Source organism: Argiope bruennichi, chromosome 3 (assembly GCF_947563725.1).
Source record: "Argiope bruennichi chromosome 3, qqArgBrue1.1, whole genome shotgun sequence".
Lineage (NCBI taxonomy): Eukaryota > Metazoa > Arthropoda > Arachnida > Araneae > Araneidae > Argiope > Argiope bruennichi.
Window position 1 is genome coordinate 8,251,423 of NC_079153.1, and position 22,116 is coordinate 8,273,538.

The 22,116-nt window shown below is 28.1% G+C and overlaps 1 protein-coding gene across 1 annotated transcript in view; it reads left to right on the forward strand.

Moving 5' to 3' along the window:
• The first annotated feature begins 20,127 nt into the window (after positions 1–20,127).
• Positions 20,128–22,116, forward strand: part of LOC129964094 (uncharacterized) — a 73,589-nt gene continuing 71,600 nt past the window's right edge. The window contains exon 1 of the mRNA XM_056078775.1: positions 20,128–20,514. Within this exon, the coding sequence (XP_055934750.1) occupies positions 20,317–20,514 (198 nt within the window). The 5' untranslated portion in view covers positions 20,128–20,316. The remainder of the gene's footprint in view (positions 20,515–22,116) is intronic.

Here is a 22,116-nt window from a genome sequence, read left to right on the forward strand (position 1 = left end):
AATATTTTAAAAATATAAAATAGGTAACTTGCTAATATTTTTAATTATTTTTTTCAGGTAGATTTCCATGTTGTCCGTAGTAAATTGATTATTGTTATATTCTGTTTAAAACATGGAGACATCACTTTCCCAAGTGGTAATTTTTAAAATTAAATGCAATTTTTCATTTTTGAAATGATTTTTTTATTTACAAATAAAAACGCCTAAATTTTTACATTTTGATAAAATAAGTAAATCCAAAATTATAACTTAAATAATAGCCTTAACTAAAATCATAATTTAAATCCAAGATTAAGAGAAAGATTTGTTTTTCCTTCAGATTAATTCATCCGCACAGATAAGATTTTTAAGCGGAAGCCCAACATCTACAATTCTACAAATATTATACATTTTAAAACTAAATCTGGTTCATTTTTTCATCATGACTTAATAAATAAAAAAGAACAATCATGAGCATATAAATTTGGTATAAATCTAGAAATGATTATCAAAATTCGGAACTTTCAAGCAAAAATCTAGATTTTTTTTGTTGCTATAGTAGGACATATTTGGAATGAAGTTTCGAAGTTAGTTTGACGGCCATTGCAAAATTACTTATTCTGCACTAAATTTAAGGCACTTAACAAAATAATTAAAATAACAGTTAACTACCAAAATGAACTCTGGCTGTATCAACTTTTGTCGGAATACCATCTAATCTCATGTGATAAATATATAACAAACAAATGGAATACTCTGATGAAACCGTATCTTAAAATGACACAAAATGAATACTCCTGACCTTGAAACCGATACCCGGGATATTCCCAGTGTTTTCCGAAACGTTAATTAGTTGCACAGTCAGACGAAAGCTGTTATTATAAGAAGATTTGTTATTTTGAGATGCACTGCTTTGAAAGTGAGACACTTTCTTGCGTCTTCTCTGCTTCTTGGAGTGCTAATGCTGGTGGTCTGAGTCTGGCTCAGTTTTAAATCCATCATTTTTAGCTACTGTTTAAATAAAGAACTTTATTCTATAATGACCTTTCTTTGCATTCATTAATTATCAACATCTTCATTATTGATTTATGTCTTCTTGGAGACGTGACCCGATAATTTACGAGCATTACGTAATCGATGAAATATAGCATAAATTTAGTTCAAGGGTACAATGTCTGACTAGTGTCTATATCTAGACACTTAGATGTATTCCACATAAAGTGACTGAAAGATTACAGCTTTCGTATCAAATTTAGGTCTTACAAGATCTTCTCTGCCCATATATTTTAGCATCTTACATAATGCACACGAAGTTCCATGTACTATATATATACAAAAATATACAAAAACTCTTCTAACACTAAATATATACAAAAAATATTCAAATGATTAAAAATGGATTGGGCCTAAGACTTGTCCAGGCTGGATGGATCGGGCATATACTGTTGGCAGATCAAGAATTAAGACGGAAAGAGCTTTGAATTCATCAAACAATGCAAATTGAGCAAAAATAAAAATAAAATGAAGCTTTTTTTTATTACTCCTAAACAGAAATAAGAAAAATGATCAAAACCGAGCCAGGTCGCTGGAAAGGAGTTTTGAAGCTAAATAAACACATTAACTATATACAACTATTAGCAATCCTTTTCACAAAAAAGCAAATTATTAACATTCAATATTGTAACAATGCAATGATATTAAATTAAAATAGAATAAGCTAACGTAATCAATTCACGACAATCTCTGGATACCTAAAATCGTCTTATGCCAAGCCTATGTAAATCGCGGGTTACTTTGCAAGAGAGTTAAAACATTAAAGTTTTGTTTTTCATTCTTTTCCCTAATGAGTGTTGACGGGTTAAAATATAATCTTATCTTGTTAAAGATTACGAAGATTATTAAAACTTTTCTTTAATTAAAGTGTTAGAATCCGTGACAATTAACATTAAAACTGCTTGATTTCAAACTGTAACACCTCTGAAATGACATAAAAAAGTTAGAAGTGAATGTAGTTAGTCTTTAAGAACATCTAAAGAAAGATATGATAGATTAATATTAACTGTCTTACAAAAATATCTCGTTCAGCACACATGTATAATCGTCAGTGAATTGCAACTTCGTTCAATATAAATATGCAATGAATTAACGCATCTAATATTTGATTTTATCAATTATCTAACGCATTTTTCACAAATAAAAAAAGTTTTAATCTAAAAAAAAATTAGTAAAATTCGCTCTTTGGCAAAAAGAAAACATTTTATTCGTTTGTCTTTTAAATATTTCATTCATCTCAATCTGTGAAATTCAAAATATCCCTTTAAAGCATTTCGTTTACTTGTGATGGGACTACTTGTGATTAGCAAACTTTGAACCAGCAACGGCAAAAAAGCCAGAAATCTGCATTTTAGCTTTAAAATAGAAAACATGTATATTTCTGAAAATCACTATAAATAGGGATAAAACATGCGCATTTGCTATGATTTCAACATACAAAACATTTTTAGTAGTAAAGATAAAGAGATTTTAATCTTTTACTAGATGCAAAATAAGAAACATGAATTTTAAGTAATTGTTTTACTAATAAGTGATATTTAATTACGAATAGTTTTTATTTATAATATTTTATAAATCTTATGATTAGTTTTCATTTGTTTATACCATAATATTTTTCTCTTAAATAAATAAACAATTAATTTCCTTACATATGTATTTATATTAATCTTGCATTGTTTGCCTTTTATAGTATTCAGCCTATTTTTGTAGTCTGAATAATTGATTAGATGAAATTAAAAGTTATAGGAAAAATAATTAGAAAATAATAATCTGAATTTGTACTTTTAAATACAATTGATAAATTATTTAAAAAGACAACACCAAATCTAAAACATAATAATTAAACTATTTTATGGTCAAAATAGGAAAACTGCATGCGCCATGAGCAAAGTTGCACTCTGCAGAAACTGTTTTGCAATGTATCATACATAGAAATGTCATGAATAATGTTGGATATATAATCGGCAAGAGCTTTCTTGCAATACAAAAACTAGAGAGAATACAAAAACTGGAGACAATATAAAAACTAGAGATAATATAAAAACTAGAGACAATACAAGATAAAAACTAGAGACTCAACTTTTCACTGCATTTTATATGGTCACCTCAACCCCAATGGGACACATGTGTCCCATTTAAAAAGACCTCTGGGATATACACATATCATCCACCTCAAAAATTGCACCTATATTTTTCTTTTTATTTTAGCAGATTATAGCTGTTTATACTTTATTTGACTTATTAGAGCCCAAAATTTTCTTAATTTTAGAAAAGAAAAAACTGGCATTAAAAGATGTAAAGCGATGAAATAATCATAAAAATTTTCAAAAATAAAAAAAAGACAAGATGAGTAAGAGAAATGTTAATAAATTATTTTATCACTTTTACTTCAACAGCCATTAAAGTCATATTAAAGCGAACTTATTCTATGAATAGTACACGTTATAATTTGACTTTTAAAGCTTATAGTAACCTTTTATTTATTTACGAAATATTTACTTCTAATTGCAGAGTAGGGTAATCCAGGCAAGATAATTTTTGACCCCTTTTCACAAAAAAAAAAAAAACCTTTTTTTTTTCAAGAGGGTTAAATGTTCAAAAATCGAAACTGTTTTATTTAACCCTTTATTTACCAAATTATTTTACCATCATTTTTTAAAAAATTTATTTGAACTATTAGTTTAGTTTGGTACAGAACAAACCCAGGACGAATAAAAAGCTTTTTAGTTAATTGAATTGATAATAAAAAAATTAATGCTATTTAAGATTGATATCGACTGCTTTCTATTGGAAATACGTCATTCGTGTTCTTTCAAACACTCTTAGAAAAAATGCTCATATTATGAAGGCATCAACCATATTTAAACGATACTTTAAAGTACCGTCGGAAAATAAAGGACAAATATGAAGGGATAAAGAATTCTTCACTGTGCGAAGTCTAGTCACATTTAATCATTTATTTATTGTACTGAAGGCGGAGAAAGTTTTTGAAGTGAAATTATTTCATTCATAGTATTCTAAAAAAATGAACATCCTTTTAGTTTTAATAGGGAACAGCTTCTAAATTCTTCTGATTATATCTAGCCTACGATATTGCATCAGCAAATTCTTGTTTTGTCTTGATGAATTAATGTTACGCACTTTCAACAGTGTTAGTGATTCATTTTTTACACGGAGTCTAGAGTTTCCTGACGCCTCAATTCCATTTCGATTGCACATTAATTGTCCTGATTAAGCTATTAATTTGAAATATTAGACGGTTTCGCGTATGCCTGCTACTACGAGTTCAAGGCTTCTTTTGCCAGAACCGTGAAGTCGCCGGACATAAGGACGTCGCCGCTGGAAAAGAAAACAAAATTGGGAGTTTTTAATTTATTCATCTGTATCCGAACATGTGGGAACAGAATCCGATTCTCACTTATATTTAAAAGATTCTTTGTTGGATATTAATATAAAATTTTAGCATGTGACCTCCATAAAATATTTTAAGAGGTAAATTGCTGATTCGATTTTTTTCTGCCTTCGGAATTTTTAATCAAATGTGGTACATACATAGATATGAGGAGGTATCTATGCGAAATATAAAAGATTATAGATAAATAAAATTTAAAAATTTCGAAAGCACATTATGTGAAATAATAATTTTATATTTTTGAAATTATATTTCGCCGTCATTCCGAATTATAATAAAAAATAATTATAAATATTTTCATGAATGATAAATGTATTGTTTATTTTAATATTATTTTTAAAACGTAAAATCTTAAAATACGAAGCTTTAATTTCTATAATTTAATTCAAAATACGTTTTTTAATGAATCAACAAAAGGAAAATAATGATACCTAGAAATCGATTATTGTATAAAAAACAACGCTTCAGTTTTCTCAACTCAAAACTAAGTTTAGTATGTTTCTAAAATAGAAGTATTTGCACTGAAGGAAGAAAATAAAAATAAATAAATGTAATTAATTTAGCATTTTAATTAATAACTAATTAAGCAATAGATAATACTCTATTTAAGTTAACTGTCAAATATTATGTAGCATATCATGAATTTATAAACAATATAATATATATATATATATATATATAAGAGAACGATATATATATGTTTGTTTTCTTCTCTTACTATTTTTTTTAAATATCTAAATTCAAATTTGAAAGTTGGATTTTGCTGTATATTTTGTTTATAAATTCATGATATGCTACATAATATTTGACAGTTAACTTAAATAGAGTATTATCTATTGCTTAATTAGTTATTAATTAAAATGCTAAATTAATTACATTTATTTATTTAATTATAAATAAATGTAATTAATTTAGCATTTATATATATATATATATAGAGAGAGAGAGAGAGCGCGTTTTAAATACTAAGAGAGGAAAAACAAACGTATACGCATATCGCTCTCTTTCTGTATACAGTGCATTGCCGAATTTCACCGACAAATTCAGAGGGGTGATAGTAGGCATCAAGAGGATAAAAAATCGTCATACAACATAGAGTTCCAAACGAAGTATATTAAGTGAAAATCGCAATTTGATATAAGCATGTAGTGTGAAACTGGGGTTTTAAGATATTCAAGGAAAAATAAAGTGGGAACGTGGAAGCATCACTGCAACATCAATACCGATGTTCGCAGAGAATGTTGTCAAATTCGAAAGATAAATTCAGAGTAAAGATAATAGGCATTAAGGAGATGAAAAATTAGAATTAGGGTCGCATGTTACGTTTATTCAGTGAAAATCGCAAAAACAGGCGTCGAAAGGACAATGAGCCTGACGAAAAGAATGACTGGTCCTATGAATGCGAGTATTACGAATAAGGTAATCAAGAAGAGACCTTCTCGTATGTAAATTTTTAATGCGTTTACGAAAAATAAAAGCAACGAACAAGTATTCATTAACGAACATTGCAGCATTGATGGTCGTCAAACTTCATTCGCAAATAAGTCAGATTTCACGAATGCAACTAAAGTGTGCTGTTACTGAATCATGAATTAACCAACTGTTCTCACGTACAATTGTCTGTGTTCCCTGCAGTAAATCCGGAGGAACGTGCTGAAAGAAAACAAGGTACTTTGTGCCGTTGAGGCGTTCGGACAGAAGACACGGACCCAATAGATGACCCTGCCCAGATCTTAATATCTAACTTGTGTTGTACGTTTGACGAGATAGTGATGTGGGGACTTTCGAATGATTAAATATTCGCATTGTGCTTGTTAAAACCCCTATCATAAAGCAGGCTTCATTTAAGAATAAAACTCTAGCAAAAAGTGTGCATTTTCCTGTGTGGCTTCAAGCGTCCAGCGTGTCAGTTGCCCCCAATTTGTGATTTTCACTGAAAAATGTAACTTGCGAACCTATGCTTTCTTCTAATTTTTCAGCTACTTAATGCCTATTATCTTTGCTCTGAATTTATCTTTCGAATTTGAAAACACTCTCTGCGAACATCGGTACTGATGTTGCAGCAATGTTTACAGGTTCCCATTTTAGATTTTCTTGAATATCTTAAAACCACCCCAGTTTTCACACTACATGCTTATATCAAATTATAGAATATAAACTTCTTCACATTTTCAAGCTCTTATTTTCTTCAAATTTTAATATTTTTGCAAACATAAGTTATAAACTACTTTTCAGTAATTTACGACCCCCTGGATCCTCAAGTGGGCATGTTATCTACATGAAAAAAAAACATTTAAGAAAGTACTTTCACTTAAAAAAAATCATAGTTGAAACACTATTTTTTTATTGATTTTTTATAGTTCCCAACAGCTCTCGGACTCCCTAAATTTTTGAGATTTTCACTTACTAAGCGTCGTTTGGGACTCTATGTTGTATGGCGATTTTTTATCCTCTTGATGCCTACTATCACCCCTCTGAATTTGTCGGGCGAATTCGACAGTATACTGTATATACATATTTAGATAATTCATATTTTATAAAACAAATTAAAAAAATCAAGTTATTTCCGATGAAAATTTTCAATATTTTTTTCTAAATTGTGCATTAATTTTTGTATACCAAACAATTTATTTTTGAAAAAATTTTCTATTTTAAATTTAGACAACATAATTTAGACTCTGATATTCATTTTTTCTAAAATTATTCAGCATTTATAACTGAACCATAATTTTTTACTTTCAGAAAATCTATTAAGGAATAAATCCCCTTCTCAGAAAATTGAACAAAAGAAACATTTTTTTTTCAAAGGCATGAAATAGTTAAACTAATAAATAAGCTGGACAAAACACGTAATAACATTAAGTAAAATATATACATATAAAAAGTCAAAACAGTAACGTATACAATATTGCAACCTTTCTATTAAGTGTAATCACCACACTGTTCAGTTTCATTTTGTTCATTATAAAATGCGATCTAACCAATTCCGTCGACGTATTATCTAGCAATAATGAACAGAATAAAGACCTGTTAGTTATTTTTTTCGAAAGCAATTTTCTGCCAAATCAAATCTTGTGAAAATTCACCAAACTGAAATTAATGTCTTTTTTTTTCTTTTTTAATCATCAGTCAACGAACCGCAAAATTAAAAGATAAATTAAAAGAAATACAAGATGCGGCGAACATCACAAGGGAAATTGATACAGTAATGAAGTTTCGTAAGGCATGGGAAATGGTTTCATTTCCCAACTCTCCTTCTTTTTCTTTTGGAAAGTCAATAAGAAGTATTGAAGAACTGTTTCTAATTTAGGGGATGGGGTCATTCTAAATTTGAGAGGCTTTTTTTTTAATTTTACAGTTATTATATCTGTCATTGAAGGATAAACTTCTGACCTTTCAAACAAGTCTCGTATTTGCACCTGTGAAGTTCCTGAATTTAGATGACCATTATTTCTGAACTTTAATCTGGGGAATTCGTTTAAAAAAATTGAGAAATACTAATTAATTTTTATTAAAAAAAGAAATGCAAGAAGATTACTAAATTACATTTATATAAAAGGATTTATTTTTCTATAAGGGTGATTTCTTGCACATTGGTTCCATTATTGTGATTCAATATTTAATGAGTCAAAAAAGTGAGAAATAAAAGTTATTTTAAAACTCAAATTTTCATTAATTTTTTTTAGTGAATCATTTATTTCCAAGATCTAAACGCTCACATCCTGGAAATTCAATTCAAATTTGAGAAAAATATATTAATGTTATAATAAAAAATATTAAAAATATATTAATTTGAGAAAAATATACTGTTTAATATATACTATATTAAGCAGCATAGGAACAGTATTACTTGTATGACTGGAATCTCAATAAAATAAAAATTATACATAAAAATTTTATTTTTATTTACTTTTTTTATTTTTTTAACTTTTTATTTACTTTTTATATTTTTATAAAAAATACAATAAAATTATTAAATTATACTTAAATAAACATTTATTTTTGAATAAGAGTGGTTTCTTCCACATTGGTATCATTATTGTAATTCAATATTGAATGCATCATAAAAAGTGGAAAAGAAAAACTCTTTTTTTAATTTAAATTTTGTTTATAATTTTTTAGAGAACCATTTATTTTTAAGATCTAAACGCTCACATCCCGGAAATTTAATTCAAATTAGAGAAAAATACAAAGCCAGAATTTGAAATTCGGGAATTTTTCAAATGTTTCACGATGTCTGGCCTTTTATTACATATTTGAGTCTTACAAATAAAATTATTCCATATTAAATGCAGAATAATATCAATTTAAACTCTCTATTTCCAAATCTGATAAATATAATTTCTTTCTGAAAATTGTGAACTTGAATAATGTGAATTACATTCATACTAATCATGCTAAATGCATAACTTGTATGATTGAAATCATCAATGAAATAAAAATTATACAAGAAAGTAAATTAAAATTGAATTTGTTTTTTTTGTGTGTGGATGAAAATTCCTTCATATTAATTTCATTTCCTTACTTTTACTTCATAAAATGCGTGGCAAAAAAAAACTGGTTTTGTGGCGTATTTCAGCAACTGAAACCTAAATATTTATAATAACGTAATACTAAGAATTGTTTAATTGAATAAATTTAAAGTATAAATAATTAAATAAGCGTTAAATTAATTTTATCTTCTAGTTCCTATAGAATTTTTTTAGAAAAAAGGTAAGCCTATTAAAAGAAGAACTACTTTTTTTGAAAGACTAAAAAAACTTACGAGATATTTTTTTTATCTTCTTTTTCAACGCAAATTATGCAAACTTCGAGAAAGTTTATTCAGTTTCCTCATCAAAGAGAATTCCGCGAATTACAATTACAATCCTCGCACACAGTAGAAAACAAACACAATGCCACAAAATACTTCCATAAACTAATCAGAATGCGGGCCTGACAATGAAAGGCGAGAATAATTAATTGGACCGTTAATTAATTTAAATGAACTTTCTTTCGCGATTATTTCTAATTACGTCCAGAGGATAGTCGGGACCATCATTAAAGGTGTTTCTAATGAGCGTCAAATAACCATTAAAATATCAAATTCTCATTAGCGAATCGAATACTCCTCTTTAATAAGTTTACACCATTAATTATTTTTAAAGTGTCGTCACTCTGGTTTTATGTGTCGCAGATATCAACAAATCATTACGTTACAAGCGATTTCGGGGGCCGATTATATATTGCAAGCGGGATTTTAAAAGAAAAAAAAATATGATATTCGATGTTAAAAATAATCTAACATGTCCTTTTTAATGTTATTGAAAGCAAGACGTAATTACATTCATTACAAGAATACAGTTATAATTTTCTTCATTAAAGCTATAAAGTTATAATCGGGGATTGGAAATGGAAGCCATCTAATTTGAAAGCCTCGTCCTTGTTAGCAAACATCTGTTTTCTAACAACACTACTCTTTGAAACAGATGGTATTTAACACATGGTAGAGTTGATGGAACAAAATTCTTTCATTTGATATCCACGTATTTGTTACATCTATATAGTTTCCTGCATGTTTACAGGTGTTTCCTTTTAATTATCTAATTATCTTCATTTTATAATTAGATTTACTGATTCTTACTTCCGCGTTCATTTTAAAGGGGCTCAAAAGTGCACAAAATTAAATATGTGCGAAAACTGTTATTGGTTACATGAATTTAAAAATATTTCATTTCTCTATCTTTTCATATTTAAAATTTAAACATTATTTGGATCCATTAATATATATATATATATATATATATATATATATATATATATATATATATATATATAAACAGTTTTTGATCACTAACAATAAATATTTGCCTTTATTTATTTAGTTACTTTTTACTAAAAATCATAAAAATCATGCTGATAATTTTATTTAAGACATTCAAAATCATTATTGGATATTACACTAAATGATTTGTATGATTAAAATTTATGTTTGAAGTTTAACTGGAATTAATAATAATATTAATCTTTATTTTGAATTCTATTCAATGGATAACAACCTTATTTCTTGATGCGTTGAAGCAAGTAACTTGAACTTCTCATTTTTAAAGATATTAAATCGTTAGTATAATGAAAACACGAAACTATTGATTTCGGAGCACAAAAACGGTATTCTTCTGGCATAATCCACGCTAGTAAATTTGACAGCATGGAAAATCGGGGAAATCTATGAAATGCATGATTACACTCACTGAATTTGACCTAATTATGAATTTAATGCACTTGAAAGCAAATTATATGTTTAAACCGGATTTATGTATTCACGAGTGTAATCTACATATGAGATGTATGTGTGTTCACGGTCAGTAAAATCCTTTTGTGATTACGGATTTGCAATATCGGACCAGAAGTTCAATACCGGTATTCGGTATTTTTTAGATCTGAATACCGGGATACCGGTTTTAATACCGGTATTAGAAATTTTAGAAAAAGAAAGAAAACACAGGTGTTTCTTTGTTTTATTGGCCAGTTTTATTAGAGAGTGTAAATATCACAAAAAATAATTTGTAACATAAATTATACCAGTATGTAAGGAATCACAAAAAAGTAAAGGAACATCATATTCATTTAAATCACAAAAAAGTGTTAATATCACTATTCAGTCTGTGGTACTAATACAAATTTTTGAAATGTGATCTTAACATAATGTATCAATTGTACTGTCAATAAGCCTGAAAAGTAATTTTATGAAAAAATTGATCAGATTTGAATTGGCTATTTTCTTTTCTTCTTTTTCATTTTCATTTTTAAAATCATTATAATTATGTAAATACCATAAGACATTTTCTATTTCGGTATGCCTTTCTTCTGTTGCGATTTTTCAATGTAATATATAATTCTTCAGATAGCGATGTGTGCTGTTCGCTTTCAGTGACTGCAACATGAAATTTATTGTTGCATTAATTGTTAATAAATTAGAATCTCCCCGACATAATGCCTCAATAGTCAGTTTTATTGGTAATAGAGCTGATACAGTTCTGGATATTAAATCGAATTCACTGTCTGAAAAAGGTTGCAGGTTTAAGTCGATTATTGCTTTTTGGATTGAATTTCTCAATTTCGAAAATCGTTCCATAATTAGGAGTAACCTGTTTAACGTGTTTTAGAATCTAATATTAACATATATTTTGTTTTATTTTCAGTTAGTATATATTTTTGTAATACGGCAATTTTTGTAGAGGAACTTTTAAATACCATAACAATTTTTCGAACTTTATAAATTATAGGAAGCAATTCTTGATGGATAAATATTTCATAATAATTACCAATATCTTCTTCAACAATTACATTGTCATTATCTTCATTGTCAATATCACTCTCACTCTCTTCAAAGTCGGAATCCAAGGTTTCTATATCGACAGATTCTTCTGTTCTTTATATTTTTGGTATAATACATCTATTACTCCTAATTGAATTCCAAGCACAGCACAATTGCTCATTTGCTCCAATCAACTTTCCAACTTTTTTCATAAATCTTGAACCATTAGTCGTTATGGATACAATGTCTTCTGTTAGGAATAATCCATGTTTCGCTAATTTAGATTTAAGCAATTAATTAGCTAATTAATTTCGCCCGTTAGGGAGACATAAAAACAAAAACGTTTACTATTTTGCTATGTTGGTGATCCATGAACATATAGTGAGGACAATTTTAAAAATTTCTAGTAAATACCGAAAAAACGGTATTTAAACTTGTGAATACCGGTATTACAAAATTGTACTAATGGCTCAAAATACCAGTATTCGGTATCCCGGTATACCGGTATTGCAATCCCTATTTGAAATGTTTCGTATTTGGCATTGTCTAGTTCTAAGTTGGAGATAATATCCTATTCACAATCCTTCCATGTGGGTTTAATGCACCTTAAAACTGATGTCGTAATGCCGGTGATGAAGTCTGCAAATGAGAAGGAAATGAACCACCCTAGGTGTCATCCACATAATCTAACCTCACAGAAATAGCTGTTGTTTTGCTTGAAGAGAAGTATTTAAATAACTAAATATGAATCATAAAATACGTTATGTACTAAATGTGAGCTTTGTTTCCAACTGTCACACTATGCTATTTCTAACATAGCCAATCATAAGTTAAATCAAAAATATAAAATATTTAGATTTAAGCAATTAATTAAGCCATTAATTAGCTAATTAATTTCTCCTGTTAGGGATACATAAAAACAAAAACGTATATTATTTTGCTATGTTTGCGATCCCTGAATATATAGCGGAGACAATTTTAAAAATTTCTAGTAAATACCGAAAAAACGGTATTTAAACTGGTGAATACCGGTATTACAAAACTGTACAAATGGCTCAAAATACCGGTATTCGGTATCCCGGTCTACCGATATTGCAATCTCTAATTGCGATATTAGGTACGATTCGATAACTCGTAATCTTCCACATACTGCCTTTTAGAATTACCATTAATTACAGGACAATTCAGCATAAAATAATATATTTTTTTTTTGCTTTCAAGCTGGAGCTATATGAATTTGCTTAAATTGTTATTTCTGATTTTCGTTTATCCGAGTTCTATTAAGCCTTTTATAAATATGAGTGTATTCATGATGTTAATTTATATTCTTGGATGACAAAGATTGGGTTACTTTAAAAGAAAAAGACTATTTTTTTTTTAAGTATCTAACCTGAAAAGATGAAATGAAAATTAACAACTATTGAACTGCAATACTAGTTGCATTATTTCATAACTTATTTCTTCTTGGTAACTTCTTGCCAGCTCTCTTGTTTTATAATGCAATTTTTGAACACGTAAATATATCAGCACAATCAAAAACTGCTATTTAAACAAGAAAGTAAATTGATAAAAAACAAAACAATGGAAAGACAGTTGAAGATGAATCAACAGAATGAAACAGTTTTGCTGTCCTATGACAGTTGTTAGAAATTAACTCGTGAAATTCATTTACACATGAATGAATTAAAATACAATCAATTTGTACTATTTTTATTATGTGCTATTTTCTGATTATTATTTCATTCGCCCTAAGGATCATTTATACAGCTGTATTTAGTTTAAATTCTTTTGATATAAATAAGTTAATAAATCAACTTATTATTGCGCTTTGGAAATAACCCAGAGGATGAGAAAACGATAAAAAGTTTTATGCTGCAAAGTGCACGTTCCAGTTTTCATCTGAAGTTAATTTTCAATTAATGTTACTAAATAAGAGGTTCCGTCCAGCTTATCTCAGCACAAACAATCTCGGACAAATGATTTGTCAAGGAAGTTTACTACCTTGGCTTCACCACTTTATCAGCTGCCCGTTAAATTGAAAAATGTTACGCAGTAACGGGAAAAAATATCGAATTAATAACTGCGATTTGATTGCCTGTCAAGGAGTCTCTACAATCAAGATTAAATCATATTATTTAATCGTAAATTAAATTTGAAGTTGAAGTGCTTCAATAAATCGGCTTGTAAATAAATGGCATTAAGATTATTCATTCAATTAAAACCGATAAAAATGAGGACAGTTAAAACCGTTGTAATTTTATAATTTTAACAATTAATTTAAAATTTCAAAATGATGTAAAATTTGTACTTCCCAACAGAATTGCATAAAATTTCGATAATTATGAAGGTAATATCAAAAAATATTTCGAGCTATTAATTTAATCAACTAATATTGCTTATTTTTTCATTGACATTTGAAAAGAAAATTTACATCAGACTTCAAGTGCAGAAATATAACAAAATATAAAATTTAATTTTTGAAGCATATTTAGTAGTTGAGAAATATAGATTGGAGAACTGGTTGTTTAGAGTAATAATTTATTTTGGTTCACAAATCGTCACTTATTTTTACAAAAAACTGAATAATAAATAATATCAATATAAAGCAAGAATCAAAACAGTTACATGATCGCAAAAACAAGATCAAAGTGCCGAAAATGTTCTTCGAAGTATTAAATATTCCACGAATTTGTTTTTTCATGGGACATAATCTTTCATTTATATAATAGGTTGGATAGTTCGAAAACTTCCCACGTATATAACACAATCAGTGAATATTTTTTTTCACAAAAAACGTTAAAACGTTACTTATTCCAGATTTTCAGGTGACATTCGGCTAGCATATAATAAAAAAGGAATTATGGTCTTTTCTTCATTTCTCACTGTTTCTACTCAGATTTCGCAGATCAAAAATCATGAAATGTTCTCTAATATGAGTAGAAAATTAAGTATGGATATTACCAATATTAAAATTTATCTGATGAAATATGTTTAAAAAACAAATATAATTCTTTAATGTTTAAAAATTTAGAACTTTTTTAAATATGTAGCTTTAATTTACCTTTACTTCTTAAAAACACAAAAAAATTCCATATATATATATATATATATTTTAAAACGAAATTTTCGATAGTTGATAGGATTTAAGAAATAAAATGGGAAAAGGTCATACATAACGAAAACAAGAAAAAATCAAATACCTTTTATCTAACAGAAATAAAAAAAATGAATGTGATTTAGTGAAAAATAATAACTTTAATAGGGATTTCCTTTCCTCTCCCTTTCTTTCTTTGATTTCTGCTTGATCGAAACATTGAACAACTCTGAGACTAGGAGTTTATAAGGAATTAATGAAAGATTTCGGTCTATTGTCCCGATCCTTCAGAAGATATATCTCCATCCCTTGAATCACTTGAAAAGAAGGGAAGACAGGTAGCACATATACCTAGTATTTCCCATATTTATTCTATTGAATTTACATGCAGAATCAAATGACTCCTGTGTCATTTGTTACTAAGGAAACAGTGCAATAGCCAGCTTCGGATTTGAAACAATCAGCTATTGCCATCATTTAAAATGAGTTCATTTACAATTTCTGTAGCATAAAAGCCTACAAATTTGCATCGCTGAGACGTCAGAAACCAATTTCTGATAGCCCAATTCTTCATATTTCCTTTGATTTGATAAAAACATCCTTTCATAAATATACAGGCCAAGATCCTCAGCCCATCTCTCCTAAATCTGCCACTTTCGCAGAAGGTTTTAGAAAAGAAAGATTGTCCAAATAATAATGTACCCACTACCGAGGTGAACTACAAAATGGGACATACTGGTGATGAGAGAATTGCTGTAGTAATTTATAAGATCATATGCTTAATCTCTGCCAGTAACATTTGCCTACTGTTAAGGAAATATATAGCACAGTTCTATAAGTTGCTATATTGACCCGCAGAATAGATTCGTCAAGTAATCGGGAAAATATGTTGAAGACTAATATTCATATTTAAATGTCTCCTAGCGATCATTATTAAATATCAATATCCAAAAATTCTCTAAAATTTCTAAAAAAATCATAACATAATGGAAATAACGTTATGTGATAACCCTGTAGATTCGGTAATTACTAATTGTGTTGCTTCCCCTTTCAGGCTTTAAATAAATCTTTAGGCATCTGATTCAGTTAACTGATTTCGTTCAGGTGTCGCAAATCAATCAAGATGTGCCAATTAGTTTTTCTCGTCAGTTTTATTAAACAGATTTTAAACCCTGTTTGATTTGAAGTCGTCCTGTCGTAATTTTGATGATTTTGAAAGTTTTCTAGAGGAAAAGAAAACAAATACAAATAATCGAGAAAAGATATTAGAGAAAAATTTCGTATCAAAAGTATAATTTCAAAAATTCCTCTGATTTTTTTTGTAATATTTCAATACTGATTTATGGTTTTAATTATAACATTGCTTTTCTCGCTTAACATTAATTAGGAGCAAAGCATCAATTGTGTCAATAATTTTATTTTAATAAATAAGTTTTCATTTAAAATTAACTATTCTCAGATACATTATTTATCTATTAAATAAAATCAAGAAGTAAATTGAGTGATGATAGAGAAAGTTATTAAATAAAAAAAACAATCAATAAGAAAATAAATTTGACTACTTTGGCATCATTTCAATACAAATACCAAGTCTGAGAAAATAAAGATTAAAATTGGTTTCAAATGTTATTTCAAATTTTCTCATGAACGCTGTTCAGGATTTCAGTTTTGTGCTAAATTTAAATAAACAAATTAAAATGATATTATGTAGTATATAAAAGATATCTTGCATTTGTAAAAATCCCAATTTTGTAAGAACAAATAATAAAATTAATTATCGACAATTTTCCTTATTTTCTCACCATTATGAAAGGGAAATGAAATTACTTTAGTAAATATCGTTTCAAATTCAAAATTTTATAAAATAAGGATATATCTATTTATTTAAAATATCTGTTTTGATAATAATGATATATCTAGTTTGAGGCCAAACAAAAAAATATGTCACCCGAAATATCCTAAATTGGTTCTCCAATTTTTATTATATTTGAAAGCCCACGACCCAGAAAAGGCATTAACGCCTGCATGTCCGTCATCACCTTTATTTTTGAGAGAAATTGCAAAGCATGCCTTCATAGTACATTCTGTACGGACAGAAATCTCAGCAAAACCCCCAGTCACAACCACTATAACGATTACATCATTTTTTGTTCCGTATAAAAATTAATGATTATTAAATGCACCACCAATGGCTGCTTGTTCCTGTCACACTTAATTTTCAAGAGATATCTCGGATCAAAACTTTGACAGATTCTTCAGCCTCAACAACTGGGCCGTTTGTGCCAAATCTATTTTCCATGTAATTTTGCTAGTTTTACAAGCACAGAGAGCCAATTCAAATCCTTTTTGTTGTGACACAGTAAAGTTCATCAAATTATTTGGCATGTCAAATTATTTGCTTTAAGCTAACAGCTAGTCGCCGAAGGTGATTAGTTATTAAGAATATTTGGATTCATGTCAAGGGTTTAACCAACAAATCGTAAAATGATATTAAAATTGTTAAGAAACTACTTAAAATTAATTTTCAATTCTTCTCTCGGAACTGAAATTAATTGATCTGATAAAAAATGTAAAAATTATTGTATTGTGTTTTGAATATAAGAAATGCATATTTAAATGTGCTTTTGTATTTGAAAAATGAAACTTCTCTTAATTTAAACTCATTACGTTAAAAAAAAGAAAGATATATATTGCATTAAACTTTTTATGATTATTTTTGTATGCTTGAAAATGTTTTTTTTTATTATTATTATATTGATCTTTTTCTAAATTAAAAGAAATGAGACTATACTTTTTACTGGTTCACACCTTTTGACTGGGAAGAGATTATTCAGAAAACTATTTTTTGATTAGTTTGTCTTATTTTCAAAAAATACAAAATCTTAAATTTTCAAACTTACTACCGCCTTAATATTTTAATTGATATTTAATATCTTTCATTAATGTAAATTTGAATTTATTTGCTTTAGGTAGTCTACTTCATTAATAGCAGAGGTATTAAATTATTTAGTTTTAACCTACTAAAATTTAAACAGTATAATTTGAAGTAAAAATTGTATAATAGACAAAATCATTGCAAAGCTGTAAAAATTCTGCTATTAATAATTATTATGATTACAGTTATAGTGATATTAATCTATTCTAAAGGTAATGAGTTATTCATAGATCTGATTCCTCCCGTGAGATTTCAGCTTAACTAGCAATTATGTTTTTTTAAAGTAACTTTCTCATCAGCAATTGTTTCTGATAATATTTATTGACATTTGATAACTGTTATGTTGTCCTAGTTTTAAAGATAAAAAGATAAAAATTATTTGCAATCACAGCCTTCTGCTTGGATATTGATATTTGCGCATGCTCGAATGATAAATAAATAGAAAGAAATGCACCTGCGAGACTGAAAAACGTTTTCTCAATTATAGGTTAATTCAAAAATGATTGATCTTCCAATATTTTTCTTCCTGATCAGTATTTTATTTTGAATTTCCTTTTCTTAAGTGTATTTTTTTGTATTTGTTTTACAATTACATTCCGGTTTATCATTTTTGCTACCTTTCACTTTCTGCTTATTATTTTAAATGTTTTCTTTATTTCCCATTTTATAAATCTATTATTCGGAAACAGGTTCTTCAGAACAGCACGCAAGCGCGGAAGTAGTTTACATTGGGGCGAAATTTCAAATCAGAGTACCAGACTTATAGGAAACTAACATATAAAACGATCATTAAGATCTACCAATTCAATACTGATAAACTTCTGAAAATTTTAAAATTCAATTATTAATTATAATTGTTTTGAGATAATGGAAGTCATATTTTATTTCTTTTGGCATCACTCTATCCTGAGTTACATTCCACCAATGCCACAAAATTATATAAAAAAATCAAAAAAATTATTCATTCAGTTTGATTTCTTGATATTTCTTTAGCGTTTCCATCGTATTTTAATATTCACTTTAACTTTGAATATGATAGCAGTAGAAATAATTATTTTTTAATCCATTCATTAAAAAGAGTGTTAATGCAGATGTAAGAGAGATATCTATAATTATGAAAAAAATCAAACTTACATCTAGTGAGTAAATAAATACAATAGCTAAAATGAATTCAGAATTAATCTTTTTGTATTTTTAGAAAGTCTTTTTAAACTTTTCCTCTTTCTTCATAAGATTTTTGTAACATACTGAAAAATTTCGAGTATGTAATTGCTTTTCCATATACATAAAATTGGAAAACAGTAGCAAAAAAACTATGATTATTACCATAAACGTTAACTTGATATACAGTTTCTGTAAATATCTATTTTTAATGTAAAACAAGATTCTTAGCTATTAAGCTTCGTTACGTGTATTAATTACTAAATTTCATTTGTCTATCTCATTCCATTTTGAGTCAATATGTTCATATACATAGGGACAGACATATAGACATAATTCCAAAAATGATTTTTTGATTGGAGGATACGTATTGAACTTTTGAGCATTACTTTGCTCAAAAGTTCAGTTGGAATTTATAAAAATCTAGATACCAATTTTTTTGTTGTTTTCAATATATATCCAACGGGATATTTAGTTTAAGGGCCAGGTGGAAGGGTCTCCGCAAAACTTTCTCGTATTCCCTAATAGAGGTGAATTTGTATTGTAGATGCATTTTTCCGCCCGATTGAAACCAAAATTTTACACAGAATTATAATTACAGTCACAAAATCACATACCAAGTTCGATATTTCTAAGTTATTGCATTTACATGCCCCTGAAACTTCAGACTGACAGACATTCGACATTTTGTTATATTTGGTTCAAACCTTAGTACGTGTCTGCACTATAGATGTTAAATCCGTGTACCGAATTTTATCCATCTAGCTCTCTTCATTTTGTAATTATCATGTTAATTTGTATTCAAAAGGCTTACTTCTTCTGAATAGATTTTTGCCCAAAATTTGATAAAAATCTACATATTTGCTGTAAAAGGCCGTATTCTAAATTTCATCCGTCTAGCTCAAAGTGTTTTTGAATTATCTTTGTTGCAAATAAATAGATATTTTTCCAAAATATGTTTTTCAAACTCGGGAGGTGTAAAACGTGGAGATTCGTCAAAATTTCGAGTATGAGATTTTCGATGACAACAGTACTTTCTCTCTACTTCTTTTACAAAAAAGTAATAAGTAGAAAGCGGGCAGTTAAAAAAAGTTAAAAGATCGCCAAAGCCCACAGGTTTTCGCCGAGTTACGAAACTGGTAACCCCGACAGCCCGTGATCAAAACTTCTATCGTTCACTTATTTATCATTTTTTTTTCCTTCCCTCCGGAAAACTCACTTGCCAAGATGCTGCGATTCACGAACGACTCTTTCGCTACCCAGCCTAGAAATAGGTGAGTGCTTCGCTCTTCTCCCCATGCACGGCCGGACGATCCCGAACACTTGCTGCCGCGAATACTGCTGCCGGATTTTATGGCCGGAACATTGATTCCTCCTTTCTCTGTATGGAATGGTGCCGGATGTTTACCTTGAGGATCTTTGTGTTCTCTGTTCTCCTGGGATGCGGACTGTCCTTCGCGATGCCGGACATCACACAGGACAGCTCGAATCTTTTATCAAAAAGAGATCAGAAACGGTTAGAGCTGTTGAAGTCCTTGGAGGAATATTCAAAAGAAATTAGTCAAGTTAATGCTACTGTACAAGTAAGTAATTGATCATTTTTGTAATTTTATACATTTATTGGATATAATTAAATACTTTTTATAAAATTTCTGTTATTAACAGGCAATTTTTGTATCTTAAGATTAGACTTAATACATACATTAAATATATATATTTAAATTCTGTTATAAAACAGATGTTTTTATTGCACTATAAAAAAGACAATCCGAATAGAATTTTAATTTTGCTTATATGCAAAGAGTTTTTATATTATATACAAGAGTTTTTTGTGTCTTTTATTAAAAGTTTTAATTGTATGAAAGTAAAGGGAAGAAGGCTTTTTGATTTTGACAAATGAAATGAAGATTTATTCCTCCTTCGATTAATTTACAGATTCACATCTGACAGAGCTTCAACATCAGTACTGATCAGTTAAAGATTTAAAACTCAGCCGATAATGGATTCTCCAATTATAATATAGGCTTCTAATCATTATAATTGTGTTAATATTATTAAGTATTTCAAATTATTTATGGGTTTTATAAAAATTTAATAATTTGACATTTTTATGTAATGAAGAAAAATTAATTTAGTCGCAGAACATAGTTTTTATAAATAAACAAAGTATTATTTTAAGTATTTTGGAGGCTTTTTTGGAAACAATGAAGAAAAAAACTATTATAGTAATATATGCATATTAGAAACTATTATAAATATAAGTTGTTGTTGTTTTTTTATTTTTAATGGAATTTAGCAATACCATTTTCACTTTTTTAACATATGCATATGTATTTATATTAGTAAATTGATAATTTATGCCAAATATGTGAGCTATACATTATTTTACAGTTTCTTATTTTCCCTAAATGTGTATGCAAGCCAAGTAAATGTTAGTGAATTGGCCATATATTATCTAACAGAAAATCCGAAATATGAATTTTGTATGTTCTTAAAATAAACATTTCGGAAATTGAAGATAAACCAATTCTGATATACACACTTTCAGAAATCTTGTGTTTTTCGTTTTTCACCCTTTCCTTTTTTTATTTCCTTTTCTTTGGAAGCCATTATATGTTTAAAAAAATTTATAATGAAGAAACATTTAATTGCTAGAGATTAATAGGAAACAAAATATTTTCTCACTATATTCATTATTTTATTTCGGGTAACTAAAATATCACATCGCATTTATTCAATGTCATTTATCAGACGATAAATTTATAACAGTGTATGTAAAAAACGATAAAAAATCCCCTCAAATTTTTTTTTACAAAAAAAATTGAAAAGCCTCTTATAAAGTTGATCATAAAACAGAACAATAGCAAAAAAAAATTATCCTTGTAAAGCATAACTATTTTTAGAATTAATTAAATTCGCAATTGAAAACATTTCGCAATTGAAACAATTACATTTTTACTATTAATTTCTGAGTATAAAAGTCAGAACGTTGACTTCTTTGTCTGTATTGCACCATGGCTCATTTCCAGCTCCCGGCAAAACTTGTCAGTGGCGCCTGCCACACTGATAAATTCTACTTTGGCTTAAGCTATCACAACATTTGAGATACTCCCATTGTCTTATATGTAAATAAGCAATGACAAAGTGTAGTTTCTAGAAAATAACGTTTTAAACCGGGTCTTCGC